This window comes from Chiloscyllium plagiosum, chromosome 4 (assembly GCF_004010195.1).
Source record: "Chiloscyllium plagiosum isolate BGI_BamShark_2017 chromosome 4, ASM401019v2, whole genome shotgun sequence".
NCBI classification, from domain to species: domain Eukaryota; kingdom Metazoa; phylum Chordata; class Chondrichthyes; order Orectolobiformes; family Hemiscylliidae; genus Chiloscyllium; species Chiloscyllium plagiosum.
The window spans coordinates 100119138-100146763 of NC_057713.1; the positions used below are offsets into that span (position 1 = coordinate 100119138).

Here is a 27626-nt window from a genome sequence, read left to right on the forward strand (position 1 = left end):
TCAGTCCCACTCATCACCTTCTGTTATGGTGCCCACATTCATGCCATGCAAGTGTCAACTAAGGACCATCTCGAGATTTGAGCCATCTCCCCTTGACATTCAATGGCATTGCTATCACTGAATTGCCACTACGAGTATCAACCAGACATTGAATTTGACCACCTATGTGGGCTCAAGGGCATGTCAGATGCTGGAGTAAAAGGAACTCTCATCCTCTCCAAAGCCTGTGCACCATTTACAAGCCAGAAGTCCAGAGACTGATGGAATACTTCTTTTTTTCCTGGATGAGCGCAACTCTAGCAGCACTCTAGCTCACCTCCGTACAGAACAAAGCAATCCAGTAAATAAGCACCCAATTTCACCAGCTTCAACAATTCCTTCACTCCCCGTGGGGATAGTGGCAGCAGTGAGCACCATCTACAAGAAGCACTGCAACAAGTCAAAGCAACTAATTTTTGTGAATTCTTGACTTGGTGTGTAAGCAATTGTTTCGTTACAATGAGTGTAATGGAAGAGCGGCTTGATAAGTTTTTAGAGATTAATGAAAATTCTGAACCCAGAAGTTGTAGACTTTTTGTACCAATTTCTTTAGACCCCGTGGGCATAAAAACCAAAACCTCTATGCTAATAATAGCCAAGACAGATCAATGTTAAGTTTGACGTGGTTGATACACTGATAATTAGCCATCCTCCCATTTCTAATTACATATCCATTAATTAACATTTGCTTTTAAGCTCAAATTTCTCATCCTTAATGACTCTTTGATGCCTTAATCGACTCTGCAAACTGTTTTGTTTTATGCAGTTTGAAGTTTTTTAATTCAAGCACAACTGGTTGAAGACTTCTGACTTGAGAGCTGCTTAGCAAAACATATTTCGATTAATCTTTATTGAACAAAATGAGAGCTTCCAAATGGGAGAGCAAAAATACTTTTTTTTAATTGGTTAAAAGAGCTATAAATATAAATTGAACGACCAGAGAACTAAGAACCTGGTCTGCTGTTCATGCTGTTTGGGTCTAATTGAGGCAGTAACCATATCAAGAAACTGTAAAAACCAGAAACTGTGGCTCATTTGGGAAAAGGTCAAATCTGAGTACTGTACAGACTGTGGTAACCACCACCTTATTTTAGATGTGTTCACTTTGGGCACTTCTATTTAGCTGGAGAGTAAGTAAACCTATATTTTGAGCTTGTATCTGCACCCATTGTACCTTCTGTGGTTTTTTGGAACAAGCTTGATGTGCAGAGTGATGGGGTTCAGGAGGGCTGTGGCAGAAGTCATGTGGGGTGCGGGAGGTGGGTGGTATGCTGTTACTCCTTCTCTTCCACACTCCCCCCTCCCCATGAGGTTGAGATGGCATGAACTCATTTCACATGAGGTTTGCAGCCAAATGGTACTTCCAAAGATGCACAAAACCTCCATGATTGTGTACTTGAATGAGAGTGAGTTCTGGGGCTAACTGCATTCCACCAAAGGATTCTCCTTTTTTTTTTTTTGGGCTATCCTCCCACTGTCTGACCGCAGACTATATGCCCAACTGTCAAAAGAAAGCTTTTCCCAATTATAATTCTCCATCAAGGGCTGGAGTTTTATAGGGAATAGAGTGATTGTTTGATGTCTGAGAATTGCACATCCTTCTATAAGTTGCTGAGGTCTCAGCTGGGTCTGTGGAGCCCAATCTGAGAGCCCCAGTTTCAGAAATATTGAAGCTTTGGTTGTGGAGCAAAGGGGATTTACCAGACTGATAGGAGAACTTCAGGTATTTGGGAAGCTGATACTCCTTGGAGCAGAAATGGGTAAGGGGTGGGGGCTAATAGCAGTCTAAAAATGCATGTAGTGTTTGGATAGAGTCAATTAACCATACAATTTTAAGTAGAGTCGGTAACCAGAGGATTTAAGAAAATTGGTACCAGAACCAGTGTGTGCCTGATCTGGATAACAAATGGAAAGCAATTCAGTAGTACCTTCCCTTTAAGTACTTGAAGGGAAATAACACATGGTTGCAGAATGTGGTTAACTGGAAAGCTGGCACAAACTCAATGGCTGGAATGGCCTCCTTCTGCACGAGATTATTTATGATTGCAGCCAAGCTTTCAGGCACAGAAAAACTAATTCTATTTAACACTAAGTTATTGATTGACTATTGTAACTTGTCTAGGGCTTGCTGTGTTGTTCCTCTTAGAATTATTTTTTTTTCTGGCAAAATACAAATCCCATTTAAAAAGGAGATGCTTCCTAATCAGCCTATTCAGCGATGTTATTACACTCCTCTGGAGGGGAGGGGATGGGACTTGAACCAGGGACTTCTCCCTGACTCCAGGTTCTTGAACATGCTCTATCTGATACACATATATTTTCACTTTTCTTGGAGTCTTAATTGTTTAAACACTTGTTTCAAGTCTGGCTATAGTTTAATGACAAGGTATTCTTGCCTACCTTCATACCAGCAGAATTGGATGTGATGTTGATGAATTCTTGGCTCAATCTCCAAGTTTTGCCTAAGGAGATAATCACTTTTCCAACTGATGAAATAGTTGGCAATATTTATGTCCATCCTCTGCTACTATCTGCTTTAATTCCGCTCCTGCAAAGTACTTTATAAGGATTCATTTCCAGGTACTTCAAATCCAAGGCTGAACTACATCCTCTCCTTTTTCTCCTTTCTAGCATAAATGAGCTGTCAGATTTTCTTGATATTCTTGCATGGGATGTAGGCTTCAATTCCAAGGCCAGCATTTGTTGCTATCCCAATTTCCTTGAACTGTATGGGCTGTTAATCCACTTCAGAGGGCAGTTAAAAGTCAGCCACATTGCTCTGGGTGTGGAGTCAGATGTATGCTACATTAATAGGTACTAGGCTGATCAAACAGGAAGTCTGAGATAGTCATTTTGCAGAGGGCTTATTGACTCTCCCATTGCAACTGTTCTCTCTCCCAGTCCTAGCTATTCTCCACATTTTTAACTTTGAAGTACCCTTCTGCACAACTGAGCAACCTTTCCACCACCAAAATCATCACGACTTGTTTTATTTTTGCTTTTTTTTTGTTAAAAACCAATAACCACCGCCAGTAAAAACACCAATGTAGCCGATTGAAGGTTTACACACACAATCTGTTATGGGGCAATCCAAACCATTTAAAAGTGAGGGGGAAGTCAGGAGAAAGGGAAGGGATGGAATCAAAATGGAGTTGGAAGGGGAAATAAAGCACTCTATTCCCCACGGTGCTCCCCTCTCTCTCAAGGCAATGGCAGCATTGATGGATACTGCATGTTCCCTCTCAAAGGGCTACTCTTTTTTTATTAAACCTACTTTTCTAATCATCTCTTGGATGTTATTACACACTTCTGGATAAGGTGGCACTTGATTCTGGGCCCCTCAGATCAGGGGTAGAGACACTACCACCGTACGACAAGAGGGCCCTCGTTCTCCCTTCATATTTTCAATTTTTTTAATAGAATCTCTTTTTCTAATTAACCTTTTCAGATATGTTATTCTCCCTTTTTATATATTTAGATACTAACACTGAACACCTATTTCCTTAAGTACGTGCTATATTAACAGATGTCCCCTTTTTAAAATATTGGAAATATACAAACCATTCTTAGTTATAAGAATTTCATGTTCTAGATCCTTTCAATTATTGAGCAATCCAAACAAACAATAGAGTCATAGTCGTACAGCATGGACCCTTCAGTCCAACCAGTCCTTGCTGACTGTGATCTCAAATAAAACTAATCCCACCTGCCTGCTCCTGGCCTATATCCCTCCAAGCCTTTCCTATTCATATACTTATCCAAATGTCTTTTAAATGTTTTAATTGTACTAGCATTCACCACTTTCTGTCGAAGTTCATTCCACTTATGAACTACCCTCTGTTTTTTAAAAAATAATTGCCTCAGTGTCTTTTTTTTTAAAAGAAAAATATCTCTCCTTTCACCTTTAAAAATGTGCCCCTAGTCTTGAAATGCCCTATCTCGGGGATAAGACATCTACCATATACCCCTCATTATTTTATAAGGTTGCCCCTCAACCTCCTATGCTCCAGTGGGAAAAAGTCTAAGCTTATCTTTCTAACACAAACCTTCCATACACAGCAACAACCTGGTAAATCTCTTCTGAACCCCCTCCAGCTTAATAATATCCTACCGACAACTGGGCATACAATTCCAGAAGAGACCTCACTTGTACAAACTCAGCATGACTTCCCAACTCCTATACTCAGGACTGAACAATGAAGGCAAGCCGTGCACAAGACATCTGTTTTGACATCTAATAATTTCTTGGGGCAAGTGACTTGTTTTACAAAGCAAAACAATAAATGTGACTTGTGGCAAACCATTTCATTTTTGAAATCCTTCTTTAAGCATTTTTTTTCACACCAGTAAGGTCGCTTCCTCTCCTTTCATCGACAACACCTTTTGTTGAATGAACATGTTCATGACAAGAACCATTGGTGTTTTCTGACCTTCCACATCTTGGCTTCCTCCATAGATTTTTGTATTCTATTCCTGATCTTGTATATTTAACTAATATCTGTCTTTGCTAATGGCTTTCCCTGCTCTCCTAATAATGGTGGAATCCCTCTGTCCATTGGCCCCTTCTGTATGTAATTTTAGTCTGAACTTGCAGCAGTTGTCCATGAGAAATTGATACTAACACACAGGATAGGACTATATGTCCATATTTAGTCAGCCCTTCATTTGCCATAACATGCTTCTTGTAATTATCCAATATATGTGCATGTGAGATAGTGATAAGGAACTCTACATTATCTGTTCTAATTCTGTTAATATATTATCAGTGTCACTAATTTTACCTGGACCTTTGTAATCTTTTTGCTTTTGTTAAATACCATGTTCCCTGAATTAAAATTTATATCAGATGGCCTGTATTATGCTGTAATGCTAACCAAATTTACACTGAAATCCCCACCCTAATGAATGTCCTCCTTCCTGCATGCTGGACATTCAAATGCTCAAAAACTGGAGCTTACAGTCACCCCTTCCCATGCTTGGGAATTAATTTTTACATTTCTGTCCAATAAAGAGTTGATATGGACTACAACCCTGAGTATTTGCATGGGCTGCCATGCCAGGGTAGATGTTAGTTTACAAATTGCTTGATGCGCTAAGATTTTGTGAAAGACATAACTGATTCAAGATTGGTTGTCATGTAATCTATTGCTGCGTACCTTCTTATATACATTCTGTTATGAAAGAGACTTTCTGCTGTGTTTGTCACTGCTAATGTTTATTTTGATACATTTTTAAAATCATTTATTGGCAAACTACTCCACCTACCTGAACAATTGTCATTTTAAGGAATTTAGCTTGTGTCCCTTATCTATTTCTGTTATTGTGTCCATAAACACACTCTTGCTCTCACTTTATTGAACTCTAGCTGAATCTTTTTTTGTAGATCTACAAAGTATAAGTCAAGATTTTTCCTTATCTCCTATCTTCAGGTCTTTTGCTAATTTGGGTCATCAGCAGGAAGCTTCCTTACCTATGTTGGACCCGAAACATCATTTGGGGGTCTGGAGTCTATGCGGAGAACTCCCAGGGCACCTCCCTCCCAAGTGTATATCACCATGCTGTCACCTCAACTGAGAAGATAGTGAAGTCCTTATTGTCTGTAATCTTCCCAAAATTGTCTGGTATCTGATTTGTTATATGTACCTATGCACAGTGAAAAGCTTTGTTTGCAAGCAGTACAGGCAGATCATAGTAAGCAAGGACATACAGATCACAGGGTGGAAAAAATAACTAGAGAGGCATACAACTTGCATCATACAGGGTGTGTGCTAGGGAGAACCAGCATTATTTGAAGTGAGTCCATTCATCAACCTAATAATAGCAGGGCAGAAGCTGTTCCTGAAGCTGCTAGTGCATTTTCAAGATTCTGTAACTTGTGTCTGACGGAAGAGTTTATAGGGGATCATTACGGGGGTGTGATGGGTCTTTATTAGCAGCCTTTCCGCAAAAACCAGTTGTGTAAATGGAGTCCATGGATGGAAGGTTGGCTTCCTTGATGATCCGGGCTGTGCACAGAACCTTCTGTAGTTTCTTAGTCCTGGGCAGAGCAGTTGCTATACTAGGCCGTTATGTGCCCAGACTGTGCTTTCTATGGTGTATCTGTAGAAGTTGGTGAGGGTCCTTGTGGACATGCCAAATTTCCTGAGGAAGAGGAGGCATTATTGTGTTGCCTTGACCGTCGCAACTACATGGGAGGTCCAGGACAGATTGTCGGCTATCATCACACCTCGGAACTTGACACTCTCCACCCTCTCAACTTCAGCACTGAAATTGTAGATGGGGGCATGTCTTCCTCCCTCTCTGAAGTTAATGATTAGTTCTTTGGTTTTGCTGACATTGAGAGAGAGGTTGTTCATGTTGCACCATGTCACCAAGCCCTCCATCTCCTTCCTGTATTCTGACTTGATAGATATCTGTCCTGCCACGGTGGTGTCGTCAGCAAATTTGTAGATGCCATTTGTTTGGAATTTGGCAACAGTTGTGGATGTACAGGGAGCACAGCAAGGAGCTGAGAATGCATCCTTTGGGGCTCCAGTGTTGTTATTGTGCAGGAGGTGCAGTTACCACCTTCATTGATTGTGATCTGTGAGTCAAAGTGGAGGATCCAGTTGCAGACGGCAGAGCTGAGACAAAGGTCATAGGAGTTTTGAGATCAGTCTGGAGGGGATAATGGTGATGAGGGTCGATGAGCAGGAGTCTGATGTAGGTTTCCTTGTTGTCCAGATGTTCCAGCGATGAGTGCAGGGCTAGGGAGATGGCATTTGCTGTAGACCTGTTATGATGTTCGACAAATTGTAGGGATTGAGGTAGGCTGGGAGACGGGAGCTGATGTGGGTCATGACCAGACTCTCAAAGCACTTTGATTATTGAGGGTAGAGCAGCTGGGCAGTAGTGATTAAAGCACATTGCATGTGCTTTCTCAGATACGGGAATGATGGTGGTCATCTTGAAGCAGGTGGAGACTTCAGCTTGTAGGAGGGAGAGGCTGAAGATGTGGGTGAATACTTCTGCTAATTGGTCTATGCAGGATCTGAGTGCTTGGCCAGGGACACCACCTGACCTCCTCTTTCCTTGGGTTGACTCCCAAGAAGACTGATCTGATGATCTGGTCTGATAGTTAGATATTATCTGTAACATATGAACATACCAGTTCAGAGGGTCCCAGTAAGAAGAACTTCGCAAGGTAAACTCACTGTCCAGGACAAAGTAGCCCACTTGGCCCCTGTATCTACAGACAATTATTTTCCACACAAACATAGTAGCAGTAGTGGGCACCATCTACAAGATACATCACAGAAATTCACCAAGATGCCTTTGAAAGTTCCAGATATTTGAACACTACCATCTAGAAGGAGAAGAGCAAACAGATATAAGGGAATCCCACTGCCCTACAGGTTCCTGTCCAAACCACTCACCATCTTGGCTTGCAAGTACATCACCATTCCTTTAGTGCCCTTAAATCCTGAAACCCCTAATGGCATTGAAGGTATACCTCCACACGTGGACTGTTGTAATTCGAGAAGGGCCCCACCACCACTTTCTGTCAGACACTTAGTGCAATTATTGCTAGCCCAGCTAGCAAAACCCTTCCTCCTGTGAATTTTTTTTTTCGATGCTTTCTTCTCCCTGATTGCTCTCCCCTTCTTCCCTTTCTGAACCTTCTGTATTGAGCATCACTTCAAACTTCTGACACCTTATTGCATAGTGGCATTAGAATCATAACTGAAACACTGGTAGGTCATGCCCAATGCGTTCCTGTGGTGTTCCCTTTTGTAGTGCCCCAATTCCATGTATCTGTCATGGCTGCCAAGAGTGTGTCTATCATCACCCCTTTTAGAATTCTTTTACATTGAGGCTTGTGTTCAACCTCTGGATGGTCCAAAATTTGGGACTTTTTGAACCTTATTTTGTGTTTCTGCTGAATGTCCTATTTGAGCCATGAAGGCTGCTGCAAATTATTTTATTTATTATTGTCACGTGTACTGAGATACTGCAAACCAGACAAATCATACCTTACATAAATAAATCAGGGTAACAGAACAGAATGCAAAAAATTACAGCAATAAGGAAGGTGCAGAGCAAGGTCAACTCTTATGAGAGGACAGTTCATAAGTCTGCTAACATGGAAGAAGCTATTCTTGAATCTGTTGGTATGTGTTTTCAAACTTTTTTGTACCTTCTACTCGATGGAAGTACATTAAACCACGGTGGGAGAGTTCCAAGACTGTAGTCAAAATTTAAAAATATTAAAATGTGAATGTCCCACTCCTCTCATACCACTTGCTCGCCGCTCCCCTTTGCATACCACCCAAGGCTCAGTACTCGCCCTCTATACTCCTTATTCCAACTTACTGCCTACATCTCACCATGCTTTCCCCCTTAACTACTGCGTTAACTCCTCAATTGTCCAAACGTACCCATGTACAAATAAGCAAAAGGATTCTTCTGTTACTTAAAGTTCTGTATATTCGTGAGAGGTAGTCTTGAGCTTTGTGTCTTGTTTATGGTGTTAAATAAGTTTCAGCTTGTGCTTCTGCTGAAATCTTAGCTCTTCACTACAATACATCAACCTCCTGAATGGGTAACAGAAATTGGTCAGTAGATGACATTCCATGCATAGTCCAAGTTCAAGCTGATGTCAATCTAAAACCTACCTATATTCTGCTCCCTGTAAAACAGAGACTTCTTGCATCAGGCAGTCGTGTATTTACTGGTGGGATATTGATACTGGATGCTGGCAGTATTACTGTTTACATCTTTGCGTTACTACATGCCTCCTATTTCCATCTCCGCTGTCTCTTAGAATCTTTGTTTTATAGGAAGCTTGAGGAGCAGAACTTTCTTTTTTATTAGGCATATTACAGCCTTCCAAACATGGGTGCTGTGTATGCAATGTTATGAATCTACCTAGTTGTTAGTCTGCCTTTAGGCTTGTAATCTGCACACGCACAGAAGGGTTTGCTGCAATATCTGCTTTAAAACTGTGAATTATGAATAAACTAACCCATAATCGATTGCTGACAAGTGTTTGATCATTAAACTATCTTAAAGCATGAAATAGTGCTGTAACAGTCAGCCAGCAAGTTCCTGAGCTTAAATTGGGACACAGCAGACCCCTTAAATGTTTAAGCGGTGTTCAGAGTTATGGTTTGTCGACTCAGGCGTGCCCAATACAGAAAAACATGCCATGAAGATTTCCTGAGTAATTAGGAATGAAAGTCAGCACAAATTTAACAAATCCAGATTAGCAGCCATTAAGTTCTGTCATAAACCCAGAGAGTCTGGAACCTGCAATGTTGTGATTTAGAGGCAAGCTAAGGTTGGAGGGAGAGTTGATCAAGAGAATATGAAACATAGAATTCTATTATGTCTGATAAAGTAGAAAAATATTTCAACCGCTGATGTGAAAAATGTGTTGCTGGAAAAGCGCAGCAGGTCAGGCAGCATCCAAGGAGCAGGAGAATCGACGGTTCGAGCTTATGCCCGAAACGTCAATTCTCCTGGTCCTTGGATGCTGCCTGACCTGCTGCGCTTTTCCAGCAACACACTTTTTCAGCTCTGATCTCCAGCATCTGCAGTCCTCACTTTCTCCCAATTCACTGTGTCAAACATTGAAGCCCAGGAATTGACTGTACTTTTTAGAGATAGCATTTGGGTAAACTGACATTGGTGGTATAATAAGAAATCATTACATTGATCAGTTTTTAAAAAAAACATGTCAGTAAGAAGCAAATCAAATCAACTGTTTAAGTTTTCTTTGTCTTTGTGTTTAACAAGCTGTTCTGAAGAATGAATTCTGGATTCAGGCTTTGCCTTGGAACTTGGATTTGGAAATTGGCATAAAATAGAACTATTCTTTTAGAGTTATGTCTGTATGGTTAGAAACTTTTCCCGATTTGAGAATGAGATCAAGACCAAGGTTTAGAGGGAAAATAGAGGGAAAACCAAGGTTTAGAGGTAAATGTCGTTGATGGGCAAAATACTATTTTATTTGAAGTCTTAAGTTCTTGACATTGTCAAATTGTCCTTTCCCAAAGTCACGGAAACCAGCAAGCAACTGAACTAAGCGTTCCTGGAATTCTCATTTATATTTATCTCCAGTACATTCAAAGTCATTTGCCCCTCAATTCTACTACTGAATCATTTAAATTAATGTGGTGAGGATGTGATTCTTGCTAATAAATGGAGTGGTTGAGGTGAATAACACGGTTGATACATTTAAAGGGAGGTTGGGGAAGTACAGTCAGGAGAAAGGAATGAAAAATATTTTGGTCAGATGCAGCACAGTGGGAAGGAGAGGAGCAGGAGAGCTAGTATAGCTTTAGTAGCTTTGTTTGTTTGTGCAAAGACCTCTTCTGTACTGCATGATTCATAAACCATAGCATGGAGCAGTTGGGCCGAATGGTCTTTCTGTTGCAAAGCTGAAATGCTCAACCCAAACATTAATAGTGGTGGTGGAGCGGGGGGGGGGGGGGGGGGAGAGAATGGGATTGAATACAGCAGAAAACAGTGGTTTGGATAAATACTGCGCTGGCTGCAGAGTTGTCTTGAAAGGATTTTAAATAATTTTTTAAAAACTGTATGAAAAATATATAAAATGCATCAAAGAACAAAATCTATTTAGCTTATTTCAAGTGTGACAAAGTAAAAAGAATAATCTTACTCCTCCCTGACTAAAGGCCTTCAGACAGCAATGGGGTGCAAAAACTCTGCATTTAATAATTAAGCACGGAAACCAATTATACATTTTGGATGCCCACTGTCCATGTTTTGGCAAACAAATGCAGTGCAAATTTTTCTGATGAATTCAATCACGAGTTAACATAACTTCTTGCTGAGTAATCTGCATGAGTTGTTCCCATGCCAGAGCTGCAATATAACCAATTGCTTCTATTCCCTGTGTCAAGTACTGCCACATATAAACAAAGAACAAGGGTAGGCCACTCTGATCTTCATGCTTACTCCTGCCATTCAATAAGATCATGGCTGTACTGATTTTTTTTTTTTTAAAACCTTGACTCTATATTCAGCATATCCCCAATAATTTTTCAATCCCTTGGTAATCAAGAATCTAAATGCTTTTAAGGCAGAGTTGGCTAAAAATTCTGCATCCACTTCCTTTTTGAAGTAGGGAATTCCGAAGGCATTCAACCCATCAATTTTATTTCTTCCTCATCCCCTGTCTTAAATTAGAGTTTGATTCTCCCACAAGTGGAAACATTTTTTCGACTCCACTCAGTCTAGCTCCTGAGGGTCTTGCATCCCTCTGACTCTTTTAAACTCTAGAGGATGTCAACCAAGCCTATCTAACCTTTCCTCATAAGGCAATCAGCTCACTCCAGGTGTTCGTCTAGTCTGAACTGAACTGTTTCTGAAAAGCAGTGACCAGTCCTGTACTCAGTACTCCGGATACAAATATGGAGCATGAGCTGTCTACTCTTGCATTCAGTTCCCCCCTCTCAATAACTCATATTAGCTTTCTGCTGACTTGCTGTACCTGCATACTAACTTCCTGTGATTCATTCAAGAGAACGTCCGATCTCTCTGCTTAACGCTCTTTGATCTCTCACCACTTCTTTTTTTATTGTCAAAATGGATAATTTCACATCCTCCCACAATAAGGGGAGGCGATGGCCTAATGGTATTATCGCTGGACTGTTAATTCAGAGATCCAGGTAGCGTTCTGGGGACCTGGGTTCAAATTCAGCCATGGCAGATGGTGGAATTTGAATTTAATAAATATCTGGAATAAAGAATCTAATGGCCACAAATCCATTGTCGAAGGTTTTTTCTAACAAATCTGGTTCACTTTAAAGAAAGAAACATTCATCCTTACCTGGTCTGGCCTACATGTGACTCCAGACCCACAGAAATATGGTTGACTCTTAACTGCCCTCTGGGCAATTAGGGATGAGCAATAAATGTTGGCTTAGCCAGAGATGTTGTCATCCCTTGAATGAATGGAAAAAAACCTCCACTTGTCAAATATTTGCCCATTAAGTTAACCCAATCTGTATCCCTTTGTAGGGACCCTTATGTTCTTTTCTCAACTCCCTTTCCTACCTATCTTTGTATCATCACCAAATTCACCTTCCATACCTTTTATCTCATTTTCTGAATTTATTCATATAAATTGTAAAGAGTTGAGGCTCCAACACTGACCCCTGTGGAACACGAAGTGACATCTTGCCAGCCTGAAAACGACTCATTTATGCCTCTGGCTAGTTAACAGGAAGCAATCTTCTATATGCCACCAACCTTAGCTCTGTTTATGTATCTTCATTAACATTGCATTGGTAAACAATATTTATGAGCAGTAAAAATATAGGATCTGACGAGCACCAAATCATCAGGTTCTATTCCCTGAATATACCCATTATATGACATTTGCCTTGGGTGGTGGGAAAGGAGGTTCTTGGGTGCAGTTTGTGGTGGGGAAGTCTGTAGGACTGTGGATTGTGTGGTGCATGTCATTGTGCTAGTGACTGGTATACCATAAACCATGCGGATCAAATTTTTTTAAGGGTCCTTGAGATTCCTCTTTTTTTTCCCCAAAGATTACTGTTTCATTTTCACAAAATCATTTAATAAGTAATGTAGTTGTTGTCATAACTGTCTTCCATTTATATTGCCATATGGAGTAGTTGGACTCTTTTAGAAGCAACAGTAGAGTAAAAATATCATCAATATTGTCAATTATCAACACTCCATTAAACTTGCAACCACAACATGCCCACATTCATTTCATAGGCATCGCAGTATTCAACTTGATATTTAACAACTTAGAATTGTCTCAAACGCATTTCTACAAACTGGCGAGGTTATAACTGATTTCTGTTGTATGTACATTTAAAATATTCTGGAATATTTTAACCAAACAATGCCCATTTTGTGCACCTCCTCTCCAATTTAAATTTAATAATTGACACATTGCTCATCACAAGAACATTCATGTGTTTTATGCCCATACAGTAGCTTCTGGACCTATGCATCCTTTAAACTAGGGAATCCACATTCATTTGCAAGAATTTGTTATCTCAAGCAAAGTCAAGTTCTCCTGGCTCCCTAGCAGCTGAGTATTCTTTTCCTGGTAAGTTAAATAATTATGTCTCCTTTGCAGACACCATCTTCCTCCCTATCACTTTTTTAACTACAATGTGAGGGACTGGTAGTCATAATGGCCAGGGAGTTTTTGTTGATGTTGGTTAAAGGGCACATATTGGGTAAGGATAAGCTTCTATACTGCTCTTCCAATTACACGATAGAATCTTTAGTGATCACCAGAAAATGCACATGGAGTTTATTTTGCATCTTGTCTGGTAGTACTGCCCTGTATGCCATAGAATTTGATATTGACCTGCAATGATTTGAGATGAGAGAGACATCAAGAGGCAAATGGAGCTGAGAAAGGCAGCTAGCATTAGTGAAGAAGAAGAAATTCATGCAGCTAAAGTCTATCCTGATGGTGTGAGAACAGGGGAACCAATAAATTGGTCAAATGTTTGAAATTGTGAAGACTTAGGCAAAGACTGACCAACAGGCATAACAGGGAGAAAGTGAGGACTGCAGATGCTGAAGATCAGAGCTTAAAAATTTGTTGCTGGAAAAGCGCAGCAGGCCAGGCAGCATCAAAGGAACAGGAGAATCGACGTTTCGGGCATAAGAAGAAGGGCTTATGCCTGAAACGTCGATTCTCCTGTTCCTTTGCTGCCTGATCTGCTGCGCTTTTCCAGCAACACATTTTTAAGCAACAGGCATAACAACTCACTAACTATGGAATTTCTGAAGTTTTTACCCAATGTAATTTTGAAGTCTGGGATTTTCTAAGCAAGAGGAAACATTGTCTTTGTCAAGTTGATTCATTCATGTGTTGAGCTTTGATCTGTTTGTGCTAGAGGTGCATGTTGAATTTATTTAATTGTCTAGCACTCCTAACCTCCATCCTTATGGAATAAATCAATCCTGCAAAAAAAGCTGGTTTTATTTTTTAGGTACTTTCAAAAGGAAAGAATAAGTCTGTGTAGCTCCTGATGGATATGATTTAGTTTGGTTACAGCTGCAGTGCATTTCCTATCAATAAATATGGAAAACCAAAATGTAACAAGCTGAACTCCGGCTGTACATTAAGTCTTGAATGTCATGTGAAATCTGTCTCTCCATCTCTAGCATGGCTCCTTTTTTATACTGTATGAAAGGCATTAGGTTATTTCTTTCTATTGGGGTTTGTTGCTATTGAGTACTTAGCTGGAGGATAGGTAGATCAACTATAGAGTTTAACATTTCTGAAGCACATCTAACAGAAGTTCTAATAGATAATTACTTGTAATTTTTTAATATTTTAATTCTTGGCTGGTTCTTATTTATGCCTCTGCAAATTTGTCTTCAAATCCCTCTGAGATTTTGCCCGTCCCTATAACCCTCTGCAATCTCTGCATTCTTCCACTTCTGGCCTCTTAAGTATCACCCACCTTTTTCATTTAAAAAAAAATTGTTCCACTATCGATAGCAATGCATGTGCTCTGGAACTCCCACATTTAAAACTCTGCTTCTGTCTCTTATTTACGATGCTGTTTTAAAATCTACCTCTTTGGCCAAGCTTCTGGCGTTTGATGACCTATCTCCCAATGTGGCTCTGTATCAAATTTGCTTGATGACACTTGTGTGAAATACTTCATTAGAGTCTGCATAAATACATGCTATCAATTTTAATCCCTTTCTGTCCTAGGTGCCTTTGAGTCTGAAGAATTGCAGACTGTGGGGTGCATCTGTACATGTAAACTGACCGTAATGTTTGAATATAAGTTGATGCAAATATGCTGTAGGTCAGCATACTACTTAGAGCCAAGAAAATGTTCCAGCTCTTTTTCACAATGGGATTGTTTACACCCACTGAAGAAGGTGGTCAATGCTTTGGTTTGGCATTGCTGACAGTGTGGCACTCCCTCAGTCCTGCACTGGGAGACTTGGTCTGAACTTTGCCTCCAAGTGTCTGTAGTCAGACTTGTCTGTAGGCAACACTCTAATTCCAAGATGAGAGCACTACGATTACAAAATTGATCAATTACAAAATACTTGGATTGAGTTATTGAGAAACTGTTCAAATTGAAGAGAATTATTCAATTCCTCTCGTTCACAAATCTGAGCTGTCTGATTGCTAGGTACATTGCTTTGTGGGAATTTAATGTCCTTCATTATAAAATCATAAATCCCTAAAATACGGAAGCAGGCCATTCAATCCATCGAGTCTACATCGACCCGATGACAAAGAGCATCCCACCCAGACACCATCAACCCCATCCCTGTAACTTTGCATTTCCCATGGCTAATCTACCTAGCCTACACATCCCTGGACACTATGGATAACTTAGCATAGCTAATCCACCTAATCTGCACATCTTTGGTCTGTGGAAGGAAACCCATGCAGATATGGGGAAGAACATGCAAACTCCACATGGATATGAGCCTGATGCTGCAATTGAACCTGGGTCCCCAGTACTGTGAGGCAGCAGTGCTAACCACTGAACCACTGTGCTGCCCTTAATTCTCCAGTTGTTTGGATAAAGTTATCTACTGTGTTTGCAGCTGATAGAGGTATGTTTTAATTCTAATAGTTTCCAGATTTGAAGCTGGCTCTTCAATGAGTGTGTAATCACCCTCCTGGCTGACTACAGTCATCAAAAAGAGGGATTTTAAGTTCTTTCTGCGAAACAATTTAGAGGTAAGTGTTTCAAATCAAATGCCACTTTTGTGGGTAATATCATGTAGCAAAATTTTTGATTTTGGGGAAATATATTGGGCATGATCCTGTGAGATGTATTATTGAGATGAGATTGGAGACCATCTTTTGCTGTCTTCCTTTGCCTTGAATTGCTGATCCAGTCCATGTGGTGTTGGTGCACCCACAGTGTTGTTAGGGATGGAGTTCCAGGACTTTGACCCAGTGACAAGTAAAGGAACAACGATATGGTACCAAGTTGTAATGATGCGCAGTTTAGAGGTGAGGTTGTGGTGTTGTCATGTGTCTATTACCCTTGTTCTCTTGGTGGTAGAGTCCACTAGTTTGAAAATTCCAGAGATCAAAACGGGATGAGTTAGTTCGACGTATAGCTATTATTTAAATGGCAACTTGGCTGGAATTATCTGAGCCTACCCAGAGCTTTTAGAAGGTTGGGCAGAGAGGTATAATTGGGAGACCCAACAGGTTAAACACTTTTTATAAAGCTTTCAGGTGTGGTCGGGTGTGACCTTTTTTGTGGTCAGGAGCTTATTTTGCACTCATTAGCATGTCACACATTCTCAAGAGCACCACAGCAAACTGAAATTGAGTTCATGATGCAATTGTGTTGGGCAGAAATGGGGTGCAAGTGTGATCACAAACTCAATTCTGATAAGGAAGAATTATTCCTCCAAGTTCGAAGTACAAACTATTACTTTGGTCAGTTGCTCCTGTATAACCAAGCTGTTTAATTGTATAAATGCTTAGTGTTGAAGTAAGGGGTGAAGCCTTTCTATGTTGAACAGCTCTTGAAGTCTGGCTTTTAGCTAACAGTGAAGCCTGAACAGGTCAACAAAACCGCCCAAATGAGGCAGTGAAAGTGGCTAACTTTACCCAGATAAATAATGTCAGGATGAACTCAAATCCTTGTCCCATGCAAACCTTTGGGGGTGAAAATCTAATTGTGATGCAAAGTCAGTGAACTGATGGTGTATGAGCTGAGTACTATAGCTCCTCTGTTGTTTTACCTTGTATGATGTGAGAGACAGTGCCACCACGGTGCCAGTAAATATTACTTTGGTAACTACAATGATGTGGCAGGTATTGGCTGTGCATGAAGTATCTGGAGATGCCTGGCATTTAACTCCTGGAGACCGTGCTCTGCAATGGCAATAGTGCAACAATAACTCTCATTGCTATCTATCATGAAGCATGGTGTAGACATTAGCACATGCCTTGTCATTCATCTTCTTGCAGCATTGGAGCCAGGTTCTCTTGAGGTGCCCATGGACACTGACCTCCAGCCACCAGGCTTCCTTCATCAGTCAGGATTGTGAGTGATTAAAGATAATGATCTAGTACCCAACTGCTTGCCAGAGATTGATTAATTCTGTGGATTGGTTTATACAACACCATTATACGTTTATGAAATGGTGAATGTCACTTTAGTTCCAGATGCCCATAGATGATTCTCTAATGAGAGAGAGGGAGAGATGACTGGTGGTGAGCTTTACCTAATGATCACTATCTCTGGTGAGGTTGAGAAATAAACCTTTCTTAAATGTGATGCCTGGATGTTTGTGGCCCGATCCTGGTGGTCTCTAGAACTGTCTGACTATATTGTCTGGTGCTTTTCCCCACCCATTGATATGTAATGAGCTATGAGGAACATAATTGTGCAGGAAAGCCAATCTACACATTTGCCATTAGGTGTGCTACCATTTCTGGTCTCTGAGAAAGCTGATTAGCAGCCATTTTGTGTACATCAGGCGCAAACAGCAATGTGATAATGACCAGATAGTCTGAATTATTGATTTGGAGATAAATATTGGCCAGGACATTGGGGAGAACACTTTATTCATTATTACTGCTGTAGGCTTTTCTTCAAGAAGCATTCAAATGGGTAGGTGGGACCTTGTTTTGACACTTTTTGCCTGGGAATACTATCTTCTGCAGTACTGTGTTGGAAGGTGCCAGTTTTTACAGCTTTGTGTCCAAGTCTCTTGAGTGGGATTTCAAGCCGCTACCACCTGACTCTGAAGTGCGACAACCTATTTAATCATGCTATAAGAGTTCAGCTTGATCTGTAGCAGTTGTACAGTTGAATGGGTTACATTGTTTGAACTTGAGGTATAAAGGTTGGTGAATGACAATGAAGTAAGGATCAGCCATGATTGAGTTGAATGGCTTAGCAGGCCAGAGGGGTTGAATGGCCTCCTCTGGTTCCTATGAATGCAGATGCATGTTCTCGGGCCTGCTGTCAGCCACCTGAAGAGCTGTTGAGTTTTTGATTTTTCTTTTATCCTACTGCTTGGAATAAAAGACAAAAGATGAATAATTTGGAACTGATAGGAAAGGAGTTTGGACCTCAAATATAACTGAGCCTGTTCTGTTTGATTACTAACTCTTGTAGTTATGGATTGTGCGTGCGTTACTGCTGCAACTGCTTTTTTCCAATGATTCCATGTGACATTTCCCTGTCCTCTTCCCTGCTGTGGTTGTTGGCTGCTTGCTTGTTTTCCACTCAATATTACGCGTGCTTTCTTTTTATTCTCCCATTCCCAAGTGTCTTGAACCCCTAACATTGAATCACTCCATCCATTTCTCAGTCGTCTTTTCTGACAGTATTTCCTCTTGACAAATCCCTACACTGCTTTTGTTTCATGAATCCCACTGTGATATCGACTTCTGACCCATAGCATTAACGTCGACTGTTTATCCCCCTCTCTCTCATGCTCACTCTTCCAAAAAAAAACATACGCTGCCGAATGTGGGTCTGATTTGCAAAAGAGAAAGTTGCGTGACATACGGCCAATCGAGTGTACTGAAAGTATGAATAGTTCCATGCCAAACAGCCATTAAATATTCCTTGAGGTTGGTTTTGTAACTGTAGAAAGTGAGACATTTCTATAACGGTAGGGGTCTGTTAACAGCTCAAAAAGATGAAACTATATTTTTCCCTTTCTTATTGGACCTTGAACTATAATTCAAACTAAAACCAGGGATAGTATTTCCCTTAAAAACATCCATTTGGCACACAATCCTCCCTGTAGTGTGTGCTGCAAGAAGAATATTCAGGATGAGGGAAGGGGTGGGGGCGCTGGAATCATTATCTTATTCCTTTATAAGGCCATGGTTTCACTGCAAGTTTTATTTTTATATACGTTTCCAATTGAGGAGGAGCAAGCATTTTCTATTTCTCTACTCTTGCCTACGTGTGACTCCTCGACTGCGGCATTCAGCTTTAGTTTCCAGTGTTGACAATGTGTCCTTGCAGCTGTATTTTTAACCCTTCAAACACTAGTCTTTGCCATTTGTTTAGATATCATGGTGACAAGTTCATGGTTATATTTAAGAACCGCATTCCAAATTTTGACAACTTTGAACCCTATCCACTGCTGATACTTCAAAATATTTTTTCGTGAAGAAACACTAAATTATCCAGTAGTTTGAATTAAGAGAAATAAATAACATGTCAGAGTTGAAATATTTTTTCAACAAAAATTACTGAATTAATTGTCTTGGATTGCCTTTCTTAAATAAGTTGTCCCCCATTTAAAATGGTTCTGAATTTTAAAATACAAAATTGTAAATTTGAACATTTCTTTGATTTTTCTCTCTTTAAGCTGGAGAAGTTGCACTTTATTATTCTGTATTGAAATAGCCCAAAACTTTGGTTCTGTACTATGCTGCTAAGCTTTGGTTCAGTGTTGCCAAGGTCCCTAATTGTCTTTGTCTTAAGAATAAGCAGTGAGACACTACTCCTCACGTGCCTGAAAGTTTATCTTTGTCATGATGACTGATCTCGACAATTGTTCCAATGAAGGAAACCCTTGCCTTAACTTTTGATTTGGAAATTTTACTGGCTACTGTAACTTAAAGCACAAATTTATCAGGCATCCCATTCTCAAAGGCTGGTTAAACCTTAAAACTGGGTCAAACACTTAAATCCATTTTAATATTCAGCCCGTGAAAATTTCCTTTCACATTACTTCAGCTGAGGACAGCAGTAACTGCATCCCTTTCTCTGATTTTCACTGACCTCCTTTCCATCTGATTTTTCTTGTTTATTGTATTCAATCACAAGCTAAGAGCCTTGCTGACTGGGCCAACATTTTGTAACCTATCCTAATGTTTTTGTGAGATGGTGATGAGCCATGTTCCTAAACTGCTGTAGCCTTACCCCATATTGCTTGAACAAAGGAGTTCTAGAATTTGACTTCACGACAGAGTAAGGATATAGTTCTGAGTCAGATTTGTGTATGACTCAGTTGGTAGGTTTCCATGCGCCTGCTGCCCTTGTCTTTCTAGATGGTGGGTGGAAGGTGCTGTTGAAGGGTGCTTGGTGAGTTACTACAAAACATCTCTTAAACAGTACACCCTCTGGCCATTGTGCATTTTTTTGAAGAAAGGAGTGAATGATCAAAGCAATAAGGGTGTCCATCAAGTGCACTACTTTGTCCTGGATGGTGTTGAATTTCTTGATAGTGTTGGGACTGCATTCGTCCAGACAAATTGAGTGTATTTATGAAGTGTACCTCCCCAATGCCTGTCCATCATCTACCTGACACCAGTCAGAAGGTGAGTTACTCACTGCAGAATTCTTTACCTCTGACCTGCTCTTGTTTATATGGCTAGTCCAGTTCACTTCTGGTTGGTAGTGTCACCTGGGATGCTTTTAGTGTGGGATTCAGCCATGGCGATACCAATGCCAGCTAATTGACAACTGTTAGATTTTCCCTTTTTGGAGATGGTCATTGTTAGTACTTACGTGGCAAATAATATATGCTCCTTCCATTAACCCAAGCTCATAGAGGAGCTACAGATTTCAAGAGTTTTCTTTTTGACCAGGTATAGGGATATGGAGCAAAGTCAGGTCAATGGAGTGAAATTACGGAGGAGTGAAGGTTTAGATTGATTGGTGGAACAGGCTTAAGGAGTTGGATGTCCTCCTATTCTTGACACCTCTTTGTTTCAATTTCAAAGCAGATTTGGCATCTGGATAATTTTCAAGTTTGAGCAGATAACTGTAAGGATAAAATTTTATTCTGCGTTGGATTCTGCATTTGATGTCATACTAGTCTTCTGCTACTGATGTTGCAAATCTACTAAGATCCTGCTGAATAACTGAAACCTTTTTGATTTCGCTTGAAGACACTGTCCTTGATCAGTCTCTGACAATGTTGTACTTGCCTTGTGTATGGTGATGGAGTGGTGAGGATCTGATCCTCACTTTGCAACACTAACTTTATAATTGTTCTTCTAATATAGAGTCATAGGGATGTACAGCAGGGAAACAGACCCTTCGGTGATTGAACTAAATGTAACATCTCAATTTGCAGATGGCACAAAGCAGGGTGGGAGAGTGAGCTATGGGGAGGGTGCAGAGATGCTTCGATGTGATTTGGGCAAACTGGGAGATGCAGGTAATGTAGAAAATGTGAGATTATCCACTGGTAGCAAAAACAGGAAGGAAGATTGTTATCTGCCTATTAATCGAGCAATTGTGCAGCAAGACTTGGGTGTAGTCATGTACCAGTCACTAAAGGTAAGCATGCAGGAATAGTGGGCAGTCAAAAAGGCAAATGGTATGTTGGCCTGCATAGCAAGTTGATTTGAATACAGGAGCAAAGGTTTCTTACTACAACTATACAGGGATTTGGTGAAATCACATTTGTCATATTGTATGCTGTTTTGGCCTCCTTATCTGAGGAAGGATGTCCTGGCTATAGAGGGATCATAAGTTTACCAGGCTGATCCTGGGAAGGGATTACTGACATATGTTGGATTGGTTAGGATAATATTTACTGGCATTCAGGAGAATGAAGAGGAACATCAAACTAATGACATTCTAACAGGACTAGACAGGGTAGATGCAGGAAGGATTTTCTGGATGATGGGAGTGCAGGACTAGAGGTCACTGTCTAAGGATAAGGAATAGACTACTTTGGACTACTATTTTCCTGTTTTCTATGTTTCCAATAAACCTTAGACTGCCAAAGTTAATAGAATTGCATGGAGTGTAGTAGTAGTTTTTATGGGAAAGATTTTTGTTTGTTTCAACCAGATAACCAATTCAATCTATATATGCAACATTAAAAAAACCTCTCTCTTTCCATGTCTCCCAATAAATGTCATTTTGTTTTCCATGTTTCCAGTATTTTCTTTTAAATTTTCTGTTGTGAAGAGAATGTTTAAAAGCTGTAATTTGGGCTGCTTGTGTCCAGATTGAAATAGCTTACACTTACATGATAGATTTTCACTTGTGAAGTCAATAGCTTTTGCTTTACCCAGAATATGGTGAGGATGTGGAACGCACTGCACATGGAGTGATTGGTGCAGAAGATTGATGTGTTCCAAGGAAGCTTGATGCACACACCATGGAGGGGGAAATACAGGGTGAGAATAGGCAGAAACTAATGTGGAGCTTAGTGGTTAGATTGAGGTGATCTGTTTCTGATGTGCAGTAATTCTATCTGCGTATACTCCGATCTCGAAGTTTTGCTTAATGCAGTTATCTGGGTCAACATGGGTTATCTTGGGGTATCAGTTCCTTCTGATATATCTAAAACAGATTAGACATAGTGCTTGGTGACTCAATTTAGGCTTTCATTGTGTGTCAAAGGATTCATCAACCTTCAGGCAAGGTGGCAAATCTCAATTCTCTCTGAAATAACTTGGCATAATACTAAAAGCCAATAAGCAGTTAACTTAAAATTAGCTTCACATGTCAGCTTTTCACATGTTTTGAAGGTACATCACCTAAGGTCTGAAGGTGAGGAGCAGCTGCATAAATAATGGCCTGGTGGAATTTGACCATGTGAATTTCTCAGAAGATGTCCAGTTAAGTTGTATTGTTACTAATCTTTATGGAAGAGTGCCACATGGACATGACATGTATGCCAATTAAGCAGGCTGCCTTGTCCTGGATGGTATCAAACTGTGTCAGAGCCAGACCCATCCAGGTAAGTGGGAAGTATTCCATCACACTCCTGACTTTGTGCATTTGTAGATGGTGGACAGGCTTTGGGACGATGTGTTACTCACTGCAAAATTCCAAGTCTTTAACTTGCCCTGTATGTTAGTGGCTGATACAGTTGAGTTTCTAATCTCTGGTAAGCCTCCGGATGTTGATAGTTGAGAGGAGAGCTTTAATAGTATTGACATTGAATATCAAACATGGGAAGTAGCCATTGGCTAGTGCTTGTTTGGTCCGAATGTTATTTGCCACCACTCAGCCTAGATGCTGACTGCTTCAGGATCGATGGAGTGGTGAATTGTGTTAAATTTATAAAGTCCCTTTGCAAAGGAACATTACTGCAGTAAGTACTGGCGGTAGTTTGAGATAATTTAATGGACGAATGTTAATTGTATTTTGATACAAGCTAATGTAAAGTTTTACTTACAGTACTCCTAAAATATCTGCTGTCATGTTTCTGTCTTCAGTTTAGTTTGTTTCTTTATAAAGGGTTTGCTAACATCAACAAACTTCATTCAATCAAATGTTGAGTAATGTTGGAATAGTTTTGAGGATGAGATGATGACTTGTTTAATCATTCATGACCCGTAATGTAGTAAATCATTGTGTGGGTAGAATTCTTCCAATTTACCTTATCCTTTTTGTTTGACAAGTTTTGACAAATCAGCATTGCAAAGGAACTGAATATTTATCTTTTTAATCTATGATCAAATGCTTTGCTTTGCAACACAAAGTATTGCAGATGCTAGAAATCTGAAATAAAGTAGAACTGGAAGTACTGAGCAGGTCTGGTAGCATCGTTTGAGAGAAACAAAGAAAAATGTTTAAAATCAGTGACCTATCATCAAACCACGATTCCTTGGTTTACTTTGGAATGTAGGAAATAGGAGCTGGAGTCAGTGATTAGTCCTCAGGCCTGCTCAACCAGTCAACTAGACCATGACTGATCTCTGACCTCAACATCATTTTCCCATTCTAGCCCCTTGATACACAAATCTACTGATATGTCTTGAATATGCATCAATGGTTGAATCTCCATCGCCTTCTGGGGCAAAGAATTCCAAAGATTCGCCACCACCTTAGTGGAGAAATTCATCCTCCTTTCAGTCCCATATGGATGCACCCCCTGTTTTGAGATACTGACCTTGACAGGAGTACATTCAAGAATGTGCTGTCATTCTGAGGCTCCAGCATTGAGATGCATGACCCCTACTGTTTAAACATGGGGCCATCTTACAGTGCTTGTAAAACTGGCACCGAGACGGTCCACTTATGGGAACTGTGTAGTCAGATCTTAAAGCAATTTGTCTGTCTGATGTCTGTTTAAAGTTCACTTTAATGTACTGTCTGTCTTGCAAGAGAGTTTTTATATATTAAGTGTAATATATTAATAATTAATCATTGTGACATATAGCTGCTTTGTTACAGTCCTAGGGTTGGTTTACTCTGGCTTTTTTAAAAAAAAAACACTTCGTGGCTAATGCATTCCAGTTTGTATGTATAGGGCCATGATTTCACAAAGCTCATTATTTGAGCTGATGAATATTGAATTCCTCGGTTTGTGGAAAAGAACCCTCTTCTGACAAATGTTTTCCAACAGAAGCAAATACATTAGTTGGGACTGGGAGCTGCTGGACAGTCTAATAAGACCAAGCACTGAGGCATTAAACAAAAGCCCTCTCTGCACTTCTGGTTTGTAGATGCCCCTAGCTGGAGTGGATTGATACTGCCTGTAGGGGTAGGAATGTGGAAACAAAGGTACAAAGAGTTAGTCAGAGAGTATCTTATGACATAGGTACACTACAGATTTAATACAAGTTATTGTATTTAGTGCTAAAGTTACTGTACAAACATTCATGTTAATCAGATGTGGTCCATAAAATGATGCTAACTGGATTGATTACCCCTGTAACATGTACCCCAAGAAAGCTGAAGTAGAGGACTGCAGGTTGACTCTTGGAGAATGGGTTAATATCTGTAAGCACGATGGAGTCATTGGGACAGGAAGGCAAGAAACTGGTTTTGGTTAACAAGTTGCAATATCCAATGCACCCTGTGATTGGTACCCAATTCATCATCATTCCAGAAAAGTTACCCCAATGGTTATGATTCTAGGTGAGGATGGGTGAATGATCTTCCCTTCCTTGAATCCCCCTCTGTCACAACTAGGTTAATGTTTCAAAAGTATCCCTTTTCCTTGGGGTTGGGGATGGGGGGTTCAGAACAAGAGGGCATAGGTTTAATATGAGAGGGGAAAGATTTAAAAAGGACCAAAGGAGTAACTTTTTCATGCAGAATGTGGTGTGTGTATGGAATGAGCTGCCAGAGAAAGTGGTGGAGATGGGAACAATTAAAACATTGAAAAAACATCTGGGTGGATTCATAAATAGGAAAGACTCAGAGGGATATGGGGCAAATGATGGCAAATGGGACTCTAAGATTGGGATGTCTTGTCGAAATGGATGAGTTGAACCAAAAAGTCTGTTTCCGAACTTTGACTCTTCCCAATTGAAGTATTTAAAAATGAGTCAATTTAGCAGGTTTTCTTGGAGAAAGAGTGAGTTTCAGTTTCTAAACATAGAACAGATAATAAAACATGACATACATGCATGTATTAGAAATGTGAGGTGAGTAAAAAGCAGTCAAAAAGATACACCATTCCAGCCTCTGGGTTCTGTGAAGAGCATTCTATGGAACATTGCTGTTAAGTTGGATGGTACCAATATACTGTATGTAGCAAAGCAGTTGATTTTGCTATTCATGGCTCTATTATTTAGCTGATAGGCTTTTGTCCTATATACTTATTGGCACCGTTTCCTGCTTTTGGGAGAGAGCCTTCCTCCACATGCAGAGCAGGAATATCTAATGGTTCTCCTCGAGGTGTGATCTTCACAGTACACAGTCTCTCACTAGCCTAGTAAGTACAGACCAAGGTTGTACTTGGTTTTCTGTATATTCTTGGAAGTGTAAAATACAAATAATGCTGCATTTATAATTGTGACATGATCCAGAGGAGATGGCTTTCTGCTGAGGTGGGTAGTCAGCCTCTCATTATCCCTGTAGCCACAGGGGATTAAAGTCCAGTGTGCTTTGAATTGCCTTTCTCCCTTTGAAAGGTTACTGCGTGGACTTTACTTGGCACCTTTTTCTATGTATAACATTCTATGGCATTCTCGGAGCTTGGCCAGACAGTCAGTGAATTTCCATGTGCAGTTAGCCTTGGCTGGATGTCCTACTTTTAAACAAAACACATGTTGAAATTAAAAGTTTAGTAAATAATTCTTGCCAAGACATCTATAGTCTTCACCTGGGAATAGAACTGTTTCTTTGCAGCAGAAAACCCTCCTGAAGGTATTGTGATTAAGATAGATGCCTTTCCTAACTGGTTGTCAGGATTTAGGCAAGGCCAGCATTTGTTCCCATCCCTAATTGCCCTTGAAGATGGTGAGCTGCTGCCTTGAAGCATTTCAGTCCTTATGCTGTAAATACACTGCAGTGCTGTTAGGGAGAGACTTCCAGACCCAGTGATAGTGAAGTCAGGATGGTCCAAGTTGGTGGTGGTGTCATGCATCTTGCTGCCGTTGTCTTTAGAGCTTAGTGGTAGGTGATGTTGAAGGAGCACCTTGGCTGGACAGAGCTTGACTTTATTCCTTTTGGGGTAAAGAGAGCATGAAGTTCCAATTTCATCCATATTCTAGATTGTTTTAATCTATTTGATATGTCTGGAGGCCTTCAAGAAAGGGTAATCCTAACCATTTTCTACTCTTGTCTTTTGTCTACAGAGAGAAAGCAAAAGAAACAAAAAGGCAAGAGTGCTAACAAGAGGAAGGGCAAGAGGATCAGGCATAAGGATCGCAAACAGTACGTTGTCCTTCAAGCTACAGAGAAAACTGACCAGTAAAAGATCAAACCCCTTTATTTACACAAAGTACGTCAAGCCCCTCCACCCTCCTACACACCACACATTTGACACTTCTGCTGCTTCTGACAATATCAGTGGCGAGTAATGAGAGAAAGAGAGTCCACAAGCTTTGTTTTATTTATACTTTTTTTTTGTTGCCTCCTTTTGACCTGAATGGAATGAGTTTGGTGTGTCAATGACTTTTACAAAGGCCAGTGGGAATAGGTTGGCCCAGCAAGCTGCCATTAAAATGATAACACAGATTAAAACAACAGCAGCATGCAGAAAAAGGCAGAAAACCCCACCAATCCCTGCTTGAACAGTTGCAGAAACATGTGGAGAATGGGACTTGTTCCAACTATTTATATGAAAGAAGACTTTCTAATACAGGAAGAGGACTGTTCATTTAATGCATTTTTGTTTTCTTTTATTGTACATTCCAAAAAGACCAACCCTATGATGTGTGATTACAAGCGGAGCTACACTGTATATAATCCTCAGCACAGGTTCTATTGACAGTTGCTGAAATAAAATGCTTCAAAGGCTGTATCTGTATATCTACAAGCAATGAATATCTCATTGTTTGACTGGCATGTACACAAAGCTGAGTCTACCTATAATAAACTTATTTACTGAACATGTAAAAATTTAACGTGTCAACAGTCTGCTTTATTGTAGTTGATGCCAGTTACCTCCTTCAGTCTCTTAGATTGTGAAAATTTATATTTTGAAGTATTATAATGCCACACAAGAAAAATATAGTTTGAATCCTACCTTAAAAGCTAATGAATCTTTAATAACCAAACCTGTTGTATATTTTGTGTCTCCAAACTATGCAGTGATGATATTAGTTTCAATATGTGTGCTAACAGGTTTTATGTACAATGGTCTAAAATTTCTACTCCATGCTTCAGCTATACTTTTCTTCAGATCGAAGCTTAACAAGCAAGCACTTGAGAATCAATAGTAAACGTTCTGATGTGGTTGAGTAT

At 40.1% G+C, this 27626-nt stretch overlaps 1 protein-coding gene across 2 annotated transcripts in view; it reads left to right on the plus strand.

Moving 5' to 3' along the window:
- rspo2 (R-spondin 2) overlaps positions 1-27281 on the plus strand; it is a 123907-nt gene extending 96626 nt beyond the window's left edge. For both annotated transcript variants that reach the window (XM_043688746.1, XM_043688745.1), the window contains one exon: positions 26516-27281. In XM_043688746.1, coding sequence (XP_043544681.1) covers positions 26516-26552 — 37 coding nt within the window. In that variant the 3' untranslated portion in view covers positions 26553-27281. The remainder of the gene's footprint in view (positions 1-26515) is intronic.
- Positions 27282-27626: the final 345 nt, after the last annotated feature.